Source organism: Columba livia, chromosome 13 (genome assembly GCF_036013475.1).
Source record: "Columba livia isolate bColLiv1 breed racing homer chromosome 13, bColLiv1.pat.W.v2, whole genome shotgun sequence".
NCBI classification, from domain to species: Eukaryota; Metazoa; Chordata; class Aves; order Columbiformes; family Columbidae; genus Columba; species Columba livia.
In genome coordinates this window covers 15,832,851-15,850,076 of record NC_088614.1, presented here as the reverse complement: position 1 = coordinate 15,850,076, position 17,226 = coordinate 15,832,851, and the positions used below count along the sequence as shown (strand labels likewise).

At 40.0% G+C, this 17,226-nt stretch overlaps 1 protein-coding gene across 5 annotated transcripts in view; it reads left to right on the top strand.

Moving 5' to 3' along the window:
- Positions 1–17,226, top strand: part of PEPD (peptidase D) — a 227,865-nt gene that overhangs the window by 173,604 nt on the left and 37,035 nt on the right. For all 5 annotated transcript variants that reach the window (XM_065028417.1, XM_065028413.1, XM_065028418.1 and 2 more), the window contains one exon: positions 2,226–2,303. In XM_065028417.1, the coding sequence (XP_064884489.1) occupies positions 2,226–2,303 (78 nt within the window). The remainder of the gene's footprint in view (positions 1–2,225; positions 2,304–17,226) is intronic.

Sequence of the window (17,226 nt, the reverse complement as noted above, 5' to 3'; positions counted from 1 at the left end):
GGTCTTCAGCACCAACTGTGCTCTCTGTGCTACGATCCCGTTTACGCCGCAGAGCCAAGATGTGCGTGACAGATAAAGAGTCTCAAATGCCAAGAAAGATTGTGTGCTGCGTAACGCTTCACTAACGGTGCTGGAAAACAGATTTTTTTGTGTATCTTCCATAGCAGTTGGTGCTGAACCTTAAAGAAATATTTTGTAAACGAAAACCTTTACATTAAAGTGTGCAAAAGAAATCCTCTATCTTTGTATTTGCAATGTCTGTTGTTGAAAGCATTTGTGCAGTGCTCATATTTGAATATATAACTTGTTTATGCAGCTGGTATGGTATATGAGACCGAGGGTGCCAGCATATGATAAGTAAACAAGCTATCTGCAAATACATTAGTATGGAGTCATGCCCTTAAGCTTCAGGATAATTTTTTTAAAAGTTGATCATAAATATATTCATGTGCTATTTGCTTTTCTTGCTTTATCCTCATTTTTAGAGAGAGATAAGGAATAGTATCTGCAGCTAAAATCCTGACAAACCGCTGCGGAATGTACATGTGTGCGAGCCTGTGCATGCGAGCATGCATGTGCATGCTAGGCTTTGGGGTTTTTGTTTTGTGGTTGTAAAACTGTGCTTAAGCCATTGGACCAACATCACGAAACAAATCTGTTGCCATCTTAATTCTGTGGGACTTTTGAATTCTTGATTAACAACTTTAATTTTTCCCTTTGGAATGTGTATAATTTTAAGAAACACGCTTTGTATCAGAACATCATTCCCATGATTCTGAAACATTATTCTTCCCTGCCTTATTACATAGTGATATTTACCTGCTAAAAAATACTTAACAATAAAAACTTATTGCTTTCAATATATTAACATGACCCATCCCTTTATATTTAGAACCTTCTATCTGCTTTCTCCTCCATAATCATTACTTACGGAGTTACTATTTCTGAATGACCAGTGGTCTGTTAAATATCTAATTGATCACAAGCGTTTGATGTATCTTGAAAGTAATATCTTTCTTGGATACAGCACATATTTACTGGTTTTGTAACTGTACATGTCAGAAATCTAATCTGAGGAGTATGTCAGATGGAACATTTACTCCAGATACAACAATAGATTCATTGAAATTGAGCCTTCTATTCCTTTCAACTAAGATAGGAAACTGTTCCCACCGTCACTACTTGAAAGAATCAGATTTGAGCAGGATGACCGATATGGTTTTAATGAAAGGGGAGATCCAGACTGGCAAGTCAGCTGGAGGGGTCAGAGAGATGCTGCAGTAACTCTGTCCCAACACATGTATTTTTGGATATCATATAATTCTAGCTTTTTGAAAAAGAGAACATCTATCTGAGGAGAACAGTAAAAGAAAAATAAGTAGAGCTTGAGATCTTTACCAGTCTTTTAACTGATGTTTGATAGACCTGAGGGGGAATATCAGTAGACAAGAGAGGATGCCAAGGCGAAATGTAGGTCACTGAATGGATTGTGGAGCTTCAGAAGCACAGAACAAGGGTTCTGCCCTTCTCTGGAGATGTTTTATTCCTGTGAATCAGCAGTTTAGTCTGAAAGGTTTCCAGGAATAAAAATCTTTGTGATTTTTAATACGACATTACCTGTTATTGCTGCTGACACCGTAGGCTGCGGTGCTCCCCAGGCAGCGGGCAGGGTGTCCGCTCCACAAGAGGCCACGCGTGGCCGTGCCAGCGGTGAACTGGAGCTCTTGGACACCTGAATATTTCCAGTCCCAGTGACTCCTAGAGCATGTCAAATGTCAGATTTTACTCCAGCGGAAGTTAGTTTTTTATGCCTCAGAATGTAGTTTTTTATGCCTCACAATGTTTAACCTCAAATAGGGAAAAATATCACTTACTACTAATAGGTAATGAATGGGTATAGATTAAAAGATGGTGTAATTACTTCCTTAACCCTGTCATGGACATGGGAAATATTTATATGAACTGTACCAAGTTCCTTCTGCAGAAAGGTCACATCTTGCAGCCAGAATCGCAAAATGCCCGTTCCGTGCCCATTTCTGCTGCGGGGGCTGCAGGGTGTGCTATTGCAGCCCATGTCGGGGCAGGGCCGGGGGCAGTTCTCACAGTCTGCAAAATTTCATGCTTGAGATATGAATGCACTGATGTTTACAATGGTCCTTCTCATGTTATGTGTGTTAATATTTCTTCTTCCACTAATTGTGCTGAATTTTCTTTTTGCCTGTCAGTGGGGAGAACTCGTCTGTTTTGCACTATGGCCATGCTGGAGCCCCAAATGACAGGACAATTGAAGATGGAGACTTGTGGTAAGTAAAGGGTTGGAGTTCATCTGATATTTTTGTTACACTACTGCTATTTCCATACATGCATTGTATATACTCTTGAACTTAATTTGTAAAATGATGGCTGCATAATGATGAAAGTCAGAATCTTTAAAATGGCATATAATTTTGCATGCCAGACTAGCCTGGTTTATACCTGCATCTCCAGTTAGAAGGGAAAGGAGAGATTGTTTTCAAACACCTCTGTGCCAAAGCTACCTATAATTTACTTTAAGAAATGGCTGTATTCTAAATACAAGGGCAGCTGCAAAAAATGGCATCTGAGTTTGCTCTTGAACCTCAACTCCAAACCTCAGCTTTGATGGTGGGGTGGAAGGTCAAGAGAATGTTGGCTGCTTTTAAAGAATTGCATCACATTGCAATATGGGTTAGATCTTCCAAATGCGTATGTGCACCCAGACGCCCTCACCTGAAAGTAGACTTTTGAATGTGTGAAGAGATCAAACTCAGTTCAGGTTAGGGCAGGGTGCTTCTAGTTCTGTATAGTGCCAAAATTTCTAAAAAGGTTTTGCTGAGAGTTTAGCATTGTGATAATACGATTGCAAACACCATACGTTTTTCTCTACTGATCTTACATGTCCACATGTTTTGCAGTATCACTGCAGGTAAAAGTAGGGTGAATGAAAGCACCGGATACATTGCTATAAATTGAAAGACAAACCTGATAGCGTGGTGTGTAACACAGCAGAATGTATGTTTTGTACTTCACCTCCTAAGACTTTGGTCAAAAAGCCTGCACTGATAAAAGTGCAAAACTAGTTTTGCAGGAGTTAATCACTGATATTCTGTGGAGGAGATGTGTACTTTTAGAGCAGGTACAAAAGGGGTGCAGGTATGTATTTTCACAGTTGAATGTAAAGGTATGGAGGAAAGCAAATTAGCAATACCGTAGGCAAGCTCAAATGCTATTATGGAAAACAAATCGAATCTCACAAGTAAAAAAATATGCCTTGTTGGCTAATATTCTGGGCACATCTGCAGGTGCTGCAGAATGAACTTGCTGAATTACAGACAGGTAATTTCTTTTTAATCCTGTAAAAACTTTTTTTAAAGCTTCTTGTACAATAGTTTATGTATTATCTGTGGTGAATAGCTTACTAAACCCATCAAATACTAAGTTAATTTATTGCAGAGCAATAGCTTTGACTTACAATCACATTGTGTTTGAGTGGATAATTTGCAGTGAGGATTTTTCCATCAGGCAGGACACAGCAACATGATCCTGCATTGGCTGTGGCATTCGATGTCTTTTAAAAGTGTGTCGTCTACAGGAATTCTCAGCATATGTTACTGAGAGAAGATATGGCACAATGCATTATGATGCCCTGTATTTGAAATTAAAACCTTTAAATGGTGAGGGGAATAGTATTACTGGGAGACATCAGGTGAAAGGTATGTCTCTGTGTATATATATACACACACACGTATATAGGGCCCTTTTACCTTTAGTCTCTAAGGACAGTTTAGCGGATGGCTGCAGTCCTTCCTAAACCCCCAAAGCACACACCAATACTCTTCACAAACTCAGATTTCTTGCTGTATTGGCAAAATCTTTAAAAAATGTTTGGGTTTTAGTAACCTCAGATACCTGAATGTCAGAAAAGCATAATCTACCGAGTACACTGCTCACTTTAAGTGTTTCAAAACTACTGTACTGCAACCCCGCTTTGTAACCATCTCAACAAAGAGAACAAAGTTTAACCTAGTTTGAAATGGTCCAGTTGCACCTTTGTCATGATGAGATGAAGTTTGTCAGCTGTAGATCGGCTTTAGCAAACAAGTGCTGCGTGTATTCGGGTTCAGTCTCTGCCCTTGCCCATCCCACTGGCTGATGCTCACGTAGCACTCAAACCTCGCTCCACGTGATTTTCTTAGTATTTTTCTTGAGGGAGAGTAAAGAAATTATAAGAAAATGTTGTTTGGGTGAAGATGATTTAAAAGTACACTCATTTTCCACAGTTAAAAACAGCGTCTTGGAAAAAATCTTGAGTTTGTGTACTTCAGCAGCACACAAATCATGACAAGGCGCTACCTGGGTGGTTTCACTGTGTGCTTTTACAAACGCCTAAATTGGGTGTAGGTGAACGTGTATGTGCATACAGAACAGGTTATTAAGATGGCAGTATGCTGATTTGTATGTATATGTTAGTGTTCCTATATTTGGCTCTCAATTAAGTTTTTTAATAGCTACTGGGAGCCCTCTGTTGGATAATCTTAGGAAGTCCTGAACATAGGAGGAAAAGTCTTTGTTTTTGGTGAAAAAGCAGTAGAAGTGTTTTGAGGGTTATTTCTGCTTCTGCCAATATTTTGGTATAAATCTAGTTTAATGATTCTTACACTTGTATGTAATAGAATGGGAAGGGTATGGTTTTTATTAAATTAATAGTAGAATTTCATGTCTTTTTCTTAGCATCATTTAGTAGATGTGAATAACACTCATCAGTGTTGCCGAATTGTGCTGCTCAGGTTTTTAGTGTACAAAGCAGTGCAGTGCGGTAAGTATCAGTAAATAAGTCTTAAAAGCACCTGAATATTAGAAAAAATAATATGGAAGACTGATGCTTTGCTTCTTTGAAACACACAAGTGCATGCATTGTTTCCTCTTTAAAAATGCAAGTTGCAGGGATTTGGTGATGTCAACAGGAGATTATAGGCAAAAATACTTGTGCTATTGCATTTTGATTTTTTTAAGATTGTGGCAGGTTTAGAACACCCTGGTTTTATGATGTTCATTTTTTAAAATTAATCTACATCAAATGGCTTTATGGCTTCTGTAAGAAACTGGTACAGAATTATATCTCTGATATTGCATCGTAATCCACATTTTTATAGGTACTGCTTCTGCACTAAAAGATCTCAGTGCAAGGCAAGGACTATAAAGAGAATTTCTGACACTTGTTAATAATGGACTGTCTTGCTAAGGAGGGCTGTCTTTTTCAGTTTAATAAATATTAAGATAGCTAACACAAAGCATTATGATTGATATAGAAATAAATCAATATTTTAGGGAAGTTTAGGTATTTAATAGATACGTGCACTTTATTGATATTAAAAGTAAATATGGCAGTAACAGCAAGTCATTGTTTTATATAAATAATTCATGTACTATAACATCTATGTGGTGAACATTTAAATTGTATGATCAATATGGTCTAAACCAAACACTTTCCTTAGCAAGTGTCTATTGTCTCCATGGTCAAAAAGGTCGTGCAGGTAAATGGGCAGCCTGACCACCCTTGTGAATCACAGTTCCAGGCAATCAACCCTTTCACTCAGTATTACCTTCAAATAAAGTCTTGTACTCAGAATGTTGCAAATCACAGCCTGCAGTGATGATGTACGGCCAGGCTAATGTACAAATCCCAATTTTCTTCTGTCATCTTAAACCTGTGACAGCTTGCATTGGAACTGTGTCCTAGACTGAGGTTTCATGCATCATCTCGAAGTATTGTGTCACTCACGTACACCTGCTGATTCTGTAGCGAGGCTACGACTATGTTTAGTAGTATAGAAAGTGGAGTCTTAAGCAAAAGTGTTTGTTGTAGTTTTGCAATCTCCCGCCCTTTACATGAGAGGCCTCCACAAACGCCAGAACCAGAGACTAACCAAACCAAATTTTCCAGGGGTTTATGAGCCGCCCTCCCAACACCTCCAGTGCAGTTTGGATAACCAGAGGTCTTCAGAAGTTTGCTGGGAGCTACAATTAAATTAAAAATGGCTACTCAAGAAGAAAAAACAAAAATCAAGGAGTTGAGATTGACTCCGTGCCATGCATAGATCAAGAACAAGTGAGCACATGGGGTCCCGTCCATCAAATGGCATCCCCTGCATTCCTTGTTCTTCCTGGGCAAGTGTCTCATGATCTCTCCTGTTGCAGCTGTTTTGCTTTTGTTCACACTGGGGAAAGAGGTTGGTTCAGTGGTTAGAAGGTTCTTATGGGAGAGGGAAACCTCTGGTTTCAGCTCTCCACAAGCTGATCTCTGACTTTGGCTGGAAGTTATGACTTGAGCATGAGAAATAGCATCAGTGTAAAGTTCAGTCGAAGCCATTGTGTTTCTGTGGAAAGAGTTGATCTCAAAAAATCAGCATTTGCCTCCTGAAAAATGAAAACATCTGTTTTCTTAAAAATGGAGGAAGCAAATCCCCTTAGGTCCTCCCTTACGTCTTCCGCCCTACCAGTGCAGCAGGGGAAGCCTGCGACAAGGCAAACGTCTCTTCTCACCTTTGTGGTTCAGTGGTTTGTTATAGGAACCGTTGGAGGTGCTGAACCTGAAGTGTGTGCTTTACATTTTGATTTTGAAAAGGTATTCAGGAAGATGATAGTTTATTGCATTCAATTTGCTGCCTAGCGGCTCGTGCAGCCTGCCTTTGTGGATGCCTGGCATCGGCGCGCGCCGAAGGCACGTCGGGAGTTGATTGTTTTATTGCGATTGCTCAGCAGGGCTCCTGCAACGTTTGACAAGTAGAAAATGCTTCTATGATCTTAAAATAAAGATTGATTCTTCATGATGAGGCTCATAAATAATAGAAATGTGAAAAAATAGGCCTGACCCCAGATGTCACTGAACTAGATACAACTATTGCCTGAGATAGTTTTCTTGCAGGTGTTGCAGGTTGCAGGTCTTGATATTTTTATGGCATCTGACAAATGTGTCTCAGGGAAAGTTCAGCACGTTGTGAGCAACTTCTATCGGCAGGTTCCCTGACCTTCAAGCACTTGATGACATTTTTGGGGGTTAGTTGGTCCATTCTGGCTTTGCAAAAAAAATGAAAAGAATTGTCTGTTCTGCTGAAGCGCTTGCCATTGTTAACATGTTGAAGTATCCTCCTGCGTCACAGTGTTGATGAAGGTCGGCCAGGTGTGTGGCACTGTCTCCTCACCCCCCGTGTGGGCAGGTCCCGCTTGGAGCCCCGAGACCAGGCCGGGCTGCGTCTGCTCCACGGACCCCGAGGAACACGGGGATACCGGTGCTCCCTGGAGTGAGGGTCAGGTTGTGATTTAATAAGAGGGCTTGGGTGAAAGCATAAATAACGGGAGTACAGCATCAACTGCTTGTGAAGTGCGGTGGACCTTGGAGAGAAAGACCATTAACCTTGTCCTCACAGTGGTCCTATCTGTTATTTATAACACTAACTTTAGCAGTTCAAATGGAAGCAGGTTGGATCATCGGATGGTATCTTTCATTTTATTCCACTGTTTCTTTTAAGGCTCTCAGATTTAAGCTCGCTGTTGGGCAGAGCGCAGTACCCATGGTGAAGCCGGGTGCTGCAGAAGCCCACTGCTGTTTCCATCACCTGCTGGTGATGGTTTCACCTGTAAATATTTTTACCGCATTCAGGTACCAGAATTTAAGCACTAGGGAAGTTTTGTCAGTGCCACAAAATCACACACATCCTGTCACAAAAGTACATCTGTGCTAAATGTTTTAGATACATCTTGCCTATACTAACAGGTACTGTTAATTGCTTAGCCCGATAATAGAGTTGAAGATGCAGAAGGCAATCTGGTGTTGCAGAATAATTTAACTCTGAGGAATATTTCTGTTCTTATTTCTTTCTTTGACATCGTAATGCAAATTTAAGGCATCAGAATAATATTGACACCAGGGGGCACTAAAATAAGCGCTCTCTAGAAGGGGATTATTATTGTCCCATGTTTTGATATTGATAACATGTTGTATTTGCATCCTTCCAGAAGCACTGCCTGTGTGTATAATGTGCAGTGTCACTCAGGTTGTGCTAAACTTGGGTTTGTTTCCTTCCATTTGGTACTTGTATGTACCTTCTAATAATTATTATTGTAACTTCTGGTGCTGTCAAAAAATCCTGTTTAACTTCTAGTGCTGCTCTTGTCATTTCAGAAGATTTGTTCGTCTTAAAGAATTTTTCTTGACTGCAAGTACGGGTAGTTGCGAAAGGCTGTTCTGGATGAAATAGAGTGAAGATGCTAAGTTTTCAGAGCTGTTTATTTTTAATTACTCAGAAGAGACATAGGGCAGTTTTCAGACTTCCCGGGTTTGTTGGTCACTCCAGGGTGTGTGAAGAATATTGCAAAAGAAAGTTGCTTATTGCGAGAACTCGTCAGATTCAGTTGTTCATGGTTATTCATGAATGCTAAACCTTCTATTAGGTAAAGTAGAAGTTACTTTGCTAATTTTAGATCTTTGATCTAGAAGCATAATATATAGTTTTATACAATCAAAAGATTTCTAAGTTTCTGTGTAAGCTATATACATTTATCTTTTATATATACACACACAATATGCCTGTGCAGCATACATATTGCTTTGAAACTGTATCAGTATATTTAATATTGTACACTATTATTTGTAGAAAATGCACTATTTGCTTTTTTGTGGGAGTGAGTAAGTGTATAATATAAAATGACTTTTTATGAGTGCTGAGCAGCTGTCATTTATTTCACGAGACTTTCAGTAGGTCAACTAACAGACTTAGGTGAGCTGGAAAAAAGTACATTACAAAAGGTGATAGAAGTTTGCTGTGACTCTTTCCCGAACTTTTTAAAAATTTACACTGTGTTTTATCAAGTTTTATGACACTAATACCAACCTATAAACCAAAATTCATTTGTCCAGGTGGGGGCAATGTTGCATTAAAAAGCAGGAACTGACCAGTCTTTTTGCACCGGATAATAGAAGCCCTCCCTTTTCCACCCCAGATACTTCATTGTCTGCTATTAAAACAATTTATCCTACGGAACAAAATACTGTATTTATTGCTTCTTGAAAGCACTGCTTTTAAGATCCCAGGATATTAATGTGTCAGATGTAAATGCTCAACTATTTTATGTGGGTGAGACTAGTATTTTCATTTGGCCTTGTGCATTTTTCATGCATTTTGAAGTTTGGTGCTGTAATAATAATATGCAAAAATTATGGTTAGCTTTAACCTTTCAGTCTGAAGTTTTGAAACAACTTGTTAGTTATGGTTTTGTTTCTAATAATAATATGAAGTACATTGCTACTACTTACTGGTTGATTGCAAAATCAACTGGCTATCCAATTTCTGTAATAATTCCTTTGGCTTGATTCCTCTGGTTTGATTAATATTTACTATTTTCATCAAGTGTAAGTATTTTTGCTTTTTGTTGTACCAATAGACTACATTAATTTTATGCTAATCTAGAAAAATTGAATTTGATTAAAAATAGAAAACTATATTTTCTAGAATGAACAATAATTTTGCTCTAATTGAACATGTGTTCTTTAATACCGGTTAACTCAGACTATGAGGTTGCCTACTGTTGGAAATGTGTAAACCTTTTAGCCAAAGCAGAGATATTAATAGCATGTTTGCTGCAACAAATTTTAGCTTTAAGTGCTGTGTTATGGTCTGCCTTTTAATTTCATGCTCTCCATACATTATAGTGTAAATGAAATGTCTTTTTAATTGTCACTTGTAAATGAGTTTTATCTTAGTTTTAGATTAGCATTCTCAGTGTAGTCTGAAGAAAACTGAGAGCATGAAGTTGCTTTAGCTGCTGTTGAACTGATTTGAGTGTTCATAAATAAAACAAGCAGGGTAAAACCTAGTATCTTTTTAATAGCTGTTGATTTAATATCAGTCATTTGTAAATGCTGTTTAGTGTAATCCACCTTTTATGGTGGTCTTCGTTAATATAGATACACATAAAGCATGTTAGTACTCTTCTTGACGGGTGTTGCTTATCTTGGATGAATTTCAGTATCAAAGTCTTTCTCCTTGCTCGTGGTGTGGGGAATTCAATTGTATAGGTCAAAGTACAGTTTTAAACCACAGTTAGTCTCCAGCACACCCTTTGTGTATCCCCTGAACCAGGTGCAACTCCCAGTCCCAGTGCTCAGCGTAGCATTGGACCTTCCCTCGTGTCTCTACAGAGAAGCCCGTGTTGCCCCATGGCGGAGGCACAGGCCGGAGTCCTCCTGGTGCGATACTGCCCCAAATCTGGGCTGAGCCAATTCACGTCACTAAGGCAAGAATATTTCTGATTTCAGTTTTACATTGCAGTGCTATACTTCCGGCTTGAGGTGCTGCCATGAAGAGTAGGTGTTTCTTCCAAACAGCAAAAAAATGTTCTTACTGACAAAATAGCATGCTTGGCTAGGGCATGGGCAGCCTCCTTTCCTGAAATACTAGTTGCTGCCTTCATGACAACTACAGGATGTCTAAATACAAACCAAACCTCTACCACTGGACACCGGCCCGATTTTCATCATGGAAAAGAAGTGAAAGTGTTAGCCTTTTACTTATATGGACAGACGTGAGTATGCATATACACACATAAGAAAACTCAACAGTGTTTACAGTAAAAATCGATAAGTAAAGGTCTGGCACTTCACCTATTCCTGTGATCTCCAGTGGTTGTTTGTCCAGGCTGGGGAGCACAGGTCAGGGTGTCCAAAACCAGCTGCTGAAAGCTAAGGCTCTTAAGTCCAAATGTTAGCACCTAACAATGGTGGCCTGCATTAGAAGTATCAAACTTTTACAATTCACCTTTAGTAGGCACCTTGCACTTCTCAGTAGAGATCTAGAAATGGACTGGTTTAGATAACTGCAGAATTTGAGAACTGAGGCTCCTGATGAGTGGAAACTGGCCAAGACTTTGGATTTGCCACCACCTCTGTTAGGTTGACTTTTCAGCAAAGATTTGTCTGTGCTAAAGAGAGTACTGTTGCTTATTAAGTATGCCAATTAAAATGGATTATAATTAGGATAATAAAGGCAGAAAAAAAGTCATCCATTCAGCAAAAAGACAAATCAAACAGGTAACCCTTTTGGGAGAACTTTACCTGAGACTTTCCCTGATCTCTGGCTTACCTGCCTTCGTGGGTCTAGCAGGGGTGATAGGTGAGCAGGACTGACACTTCACCTTCTGTGTCTTGTGAAGCCTCCATTGCTGCTGCCTCCTTCTCCTAACCCAGCAATACCAGCTTGGTATTCCCAGTTCTTTATTTGTGTGCAGCACTTCTGTATTAGAGACATCCCTCTGCCTTCTTCTTTTTCTTCTTCTTTTTTATTTATTTCTATTTGTTTCTTTTTTTGGGGGGTAATACTTCTAGACCAAACTTCTGCTATAGCCACTGAGGACTCCGCATTTGGCATTGTAGAGGTTCAAGCATGCAGTCCTCTCTCCTTCAAAACTTCATGTACACAGATGTATTTTTTCCCCACCCTGTTCCTATCTGAGTAAAACTTTGTGGCATAACTTGTCATCTTTTGTGAGAGGAGGTTGAAACGAGCCTCTCGTTATCTGTAGCAGTCTGGGAAAGCCTTTAGTGAGACAGTGCTACAAGAGGAGCAAGGATGGGAGAGTCATGGAGAAGGTAGACAAGATGGTAAGACATGGTTGAGGACAAACACAAAGTATAGGGCTAAATCACAGCTAGGTGAAGAATAGTTGTGTAGCTGTTTTGTATCTCTGTAATTGCATTACCTGTGTGGGCTACAAGATCTTCTTTTGAATACATCTTAAACAAAAAGCCTGATGTTTTCTTGTGAATACCCAGAACACCATTTTCTACACAAGAAATATTCTCTAGCATTTTTCTAAGGTTACTTTAGACTCCAGGGGTGCTGCAACAAAAAGCTGGCCTTAAATCAGCAAGCCAAGCCTGGCTTCGGGACAGAGCCAGTACAAGCTCTCTGTACCATGTCAGATGGAAGCTGGTCACAGCAGGGAACCTCTTCCAAAAACCCTTCCTGAGCATGATAGGACTTCACCCTGTACTCTTCCAGTTCTCTGTGGGGGTTTGCAATGTTATCTTGCTCAGTGTTGCTTTATAAATTGATAATTCTTGGCTAGTCAGGGTACAAGTGGATGAAAAAGTGTGTGTCACTTAACTCTCCATTTTCTTACTTCTGGTATCATTTACAGTAATTCATTCTTGTGGTCTGCTATTAAACCACCCGATTTCCAAATCGCTTGGCATGTTTCCAAAGATGTATCTCACAGAAATGCTGATACCTAGTTCCCTTAAGTTTGAAATTGCCTTACAAGTCTTTAACCAAACAAATGGTCAGATTTTGTTAGTGCATGAATACAAGATTTAATTGCTGCACGAAATCTAAAACATAGAGCGCTCTCTGTGAACTTGGAGCAGATTACGGCAAGATCACACAGAATAAAATCTCCACCTGGGGATGACTTGCTCTTATTGCAATAAAAGGAGGAGAAGGTTGTGTGTACCTTTATTCCTGCTGTCCTAGCATTGGGCTAGCACCAGTTCATCCATGGGGCTACTCCTAGGTACACTGGTTGATAATGGCTCAAAACCCTAAAACCTCAGTAAACGTTGCTGGGTAAAGTGCATCAGTATTCATACCTGTTTACCTTTAACCTCAAGTACGAAGAGGGCACAGTAAGATACGGCGATATCAGTTTTCTAATCGCTGGTCTTGCAAACCCACTCGGAGGAAGGGAAGGGAAAGGAAGGGAAGGGAAGGGAAGGGAAGGGAAGGGAAGGGAAGGGAAGGGAAGGGAAGGGAAGGGAAGGGAAGGGAAGGGAAGGGAAGGGAAGGGAAGGGAAGGGAAGGGAAGGGAAGGGAAGGGAAGGGAAGGGAAGGGAAGGGAAGGGAAGGGAAGGGAAGGTTTTGTCCTGAGAGCAGGAGCTGGGGAGGATGTGGGTCGCAGGCGGGTGACACTGAGCACAGCCCCATGCTGGAGTGCGCTGCGCCAGGAGGACATCCAGCTGGGCTTCCCCACAGTCATCGCTCTCTGATGTTAACAACTGCAGAGGAATCATTTATTTTTTATGACTATCCTGAAGAGATTCAGTTCTGAGCGCACAGACCAAGCAGATCTATAGAGCAGGAAGGTGACAGCTTTACGTGTTAGCTCGTGGGAGCAGCTGTAGCCTTCCCAAGAAATGCCTGTGAGAGCTTGTCTTTGGGTTGGGTTGGTGGTTGGATCATAACGATTCATACACATGGCTCAGATATCCCAAATAAAGTATTGCTTCCCATTGTGATATTGGCCATAATTTGCCTCATTGCCTGGCAGTCTCAAATTATTTGACAATAAAAGTGTCAGCAAGCCTATAAAAGTAAAACACATGCTTAGAGGAAGATGATGCTTTATTCTTTAAAAAATGGTATACAGTGACTTTATGAAGAAAAGAAACATGGCTGTTTATAGTCCGCAGTTCTCATATCTGAAGTGTTATACAAAGTGTTTTGTGATGCTTCACAGTCGGGGGTTAAGAAAGCTAAAATTGATATCAAAATGTGTATTATTTTTCTGGGCTTGAAAGCCAAAAATGTAACTATAAATTTGTGTTTTGTAGTGCCAAAATTCTGTGAAAGTTAGGACAGCTATGACTATGCTTCCAAGAAGGAGATTGGAATAGTTTTGCTATGTATCTTGTACTTGTGGTATAGCTTCTTGATAATTCTAGAAAACAAACTGAAACAGTAACACGGAATTTTTAGAGAGAGCCAGGTCTTCTGACTATTAAAACTGCTCTATACACCATGCACTTTTCACCCTGAAGTGAAGCCTGGTAGGTTTTTGTTGCTTTTGCTCCCAACAAAGTGATGCAAAGCAAGATTAGCTTCTCTCTCTGAATGTTTTGGAAGAGATTGAGCTGTGCAATAGAAGACTTCATCAGCTTCAAGCTAAACCAGTGAGAACTTGGACATAAACCACATGCCTCTCTCTGATGAGCAACACTCCTCCTCTGGCCTCCTTCTCATTCAAGACCCCTTGGAAACCCGACAGTCTCAGACACACCATCTCTGCGTTCATTGAAATCAGCGATTAACCGTTGCACCCTTGCTGAAAAAGTAGCGGGGAATGGGTTATTCTGGACTGATTTTTTTCTTCATTCAGCAGAAAACTGAATTCACAATCCAGTTTGGTAACAGTCAACATACGCAGTCTGCTAGATGTGCATCACTTAATTCATCTCAAAGGGAAATACAATAGAGTTTGAAGATATTTTGTTGTAGTATTGCATATGTCACTCTACATTAGACAGTTCTTAAAAGGTAAGCCATAGATAAAGATGCCTATAAGGCCTATTTTCATTTGTGCATTTAATTTCTTTACCATCTAATTTCAAAATAAATATATTTTTTTAATAAGGAACCAGGATTTAAGGCACCTGCGTTTAGAAACTTCTTCCAGTTAGTCAACAGGAGAACATAGCAGCTCACATGCATTTTATTTTACTTAAATGTGCTTCACCACTTATTTTGCCTGGCAAGCAAAGATATGAAATTAAGATCTTCTCAGGTTCCCATTATTTCCTCAGGATAACTACAATATTTGGGCTATTTCCATGTCTTGGGCAACATTTTAACTAATGGATATGTTCCTAACTGAAGTTAAATGGAAGAGAATTCCCAATAAGAGCCAAAATATCTCCCAAACGTACAGTTTGGTTTGGATGCTTTTTCACTGAAGCATAGAAGCTGGATGCTGTGTTGTGCTTGGAGGTGGAATTTGAAAGATCATCTTCCCTCATGTCTCCTTTTGTCCGGAAGCCAAGAAACCTGAACAAATGGTGCTTCCTCGCTTGTGAGCCGTGTTTTGGTGCGCCATCAGCTTGGTGATAGGTTTTTTCCATTACTCAGTGCTCCGGTAACAAAAAACTATTTAACAACCACTGAGTGATGAATGGGTTTGAGAAAATGCTGATAATTGTAAGGTTTAAGACGTAGCTAAGATTTTGCCAGTGGTAAGTTCAGAATAACTATTCTCGCCATGAAATATAGAAATCATAGCAACTTTCAGAAGACACGGACAGGGAGTTTGGAAGTTGTTGGTTACAGGTTTTCTGTCACCATGTTGAATGGACAACACTTGTGAATGGAACAGTTAGGTTACAAAACTGCTGCAAATCCCACAAAGCGCCATGCAGCTTGGTTTGTGATTTTGACAGGGTTCAGTCTGAGATAAGTTGAAAGATTTATAACTAATCTGAAATCTGTATCTTGTCAGCATGTTAGGGAACGCAGCAACTTCTTACATGATTCTTAGTTGCTGCCACTAGTTTTCTGTATACTTAGATTTTCTGTGTGTATCATTAGTTATTTTTAGAAGCAAGTCTAACCATAAAATGAAAACTTAGGCAGTGTTGATGGGGTTTCTGATTTTGAGGTTTGGCTGGGCTGCTCTACAGTTGCTGCGTTCATGTCGAATTGTGGGTTTTTTACCCTGTGGGTCTACATTCGCTGCCTATTGTGTATCTTTTTTCAATTAGCAACTTTCTGTTTTAACATATCTCATTTCATATTTCAGTGAAATGTATACAGTGTTTGTATTAGCTCTGCGTGTGCATACATAACTTTGCAGTTCTCTCTGTATCTTTCTCCCAAGCAGTTTGCTCCTGTAGCTTTAAGCCTTGCGCAGTTCTGCATCTGCAAACCGCCGGGTCTGTTCCCGCAGTTCCAGTCCTGCAAGTCTCTCTGCAGGTGAACCTTGCCCAGTTTGGGGAGGCTGGCGATGACTCAGTGCAAAGATTTGTTCACAGTGGAAATTGTAGGGTGGATTTTAAAATTTCTTGGAGTAAATCTTCATGAGTATGTGTCTGTGTATGCAATGCAGCAAGAAGAGTCCCAGCCCTGCTGAAATATTAGTTAGCTTTATCAGGATTGCCTTCGTTTGCTTATTGTCCATTGCTTTCAGTGGCAGTTATGCTGGAAATGGTGAACATTTAGAGCTGGGTGCCGTAGCACTTTTTGTGGCAGCTTATACTTACCTTTACCTCGACATGTATGCTGGTTGGGTGCCCCAGCAGAGTGTCCTTCTGCTTGTGTTGTCTCACTGACCCTGCTGGGAAGCAGAAGCAAGAGAAAGAAAACTCCAAGGTTTATAAACACAGCAAAAGAAAGTTATATTTCTTACAATGATAAGTCTCTTAGACTTGTTTGAGGTGGTTGGAAGGAGGTTTAAAGTAGAAAATCTCAACTCTGATTCATTACCGACGAAATCAGGAGGTCACGCAACTGTGTGTCAAGACCAAAGTCTTGTATGTGAAATGTGCCTTCTTGTAATCAATATATGATGAATGAGGGGGGGTTGTTTGCTGAAGTATTGTTTGGTCCAAATGGTCGTTCAGTTATTTGCTGATTTTGAGCCTGCTGAAACCAGTGCAGTGCCTTATCTGGAAGCATAGTACTGCAAATGTCTAACCTGGTCCTCACAAGGGTGCAGAGACCCGCTCGCTGTTCTTGTTTGATTCTGGCAGCTGAGCAATCAGTGGTAAATCATTGATTCATGTATAGAAAAAAACATGGGTTTTGTCCGCACAAAAGAAAGCACTTAGAATTTTTTTTTCTTCTACCTCTGATGCAGAAAACTGTACTAAATGTTCCCATAGGCCTTGTCTCTTTAATCCCTGTTAGGCAAGTTTGTCTTAAAGTTTATATTGTGAGCACTGGCAGTCAGTCTTTATTGGGGATGTGTTATTTAAACCATCAGATGCGTTTTGACATTTAGATACAAAAGGCCATAATTGAATTAATGTTTCTCTGTTAAGTTTTGAGGTTGGCCTCTTCATGTGGTGCGAGCATTTCCCAGGAAAGAAAAAAAACGTCCTTCTTTTGCTTCTGAGAGGAGGTCCTAGAACCTGGAACTGAGGAGCTTGAAGTGGATTCCTCATGTACTTTTTATCTTCCTTCATGTGTTCTCTCAGTGTTTCCATGCAGGACCAGCACAGCCTGTAAGGGTGCCCATTTAAGCCATATGTAATGCAGATACCTGTCCGCTAGGAGATTCCTAGGGACTGTCATCTCATTTTACTTAGGAACAGCATTAAAAAGGTGATTATATGGCCAACTATCAAAATGCAAAGGACTTTTAATTGAAAAACAAGACAAATGTCTTCTGTTCTACTGTTTCATTGGAATTGAATTTTCATTTCTTCCCCCTCTGTTTCCTCCTTAG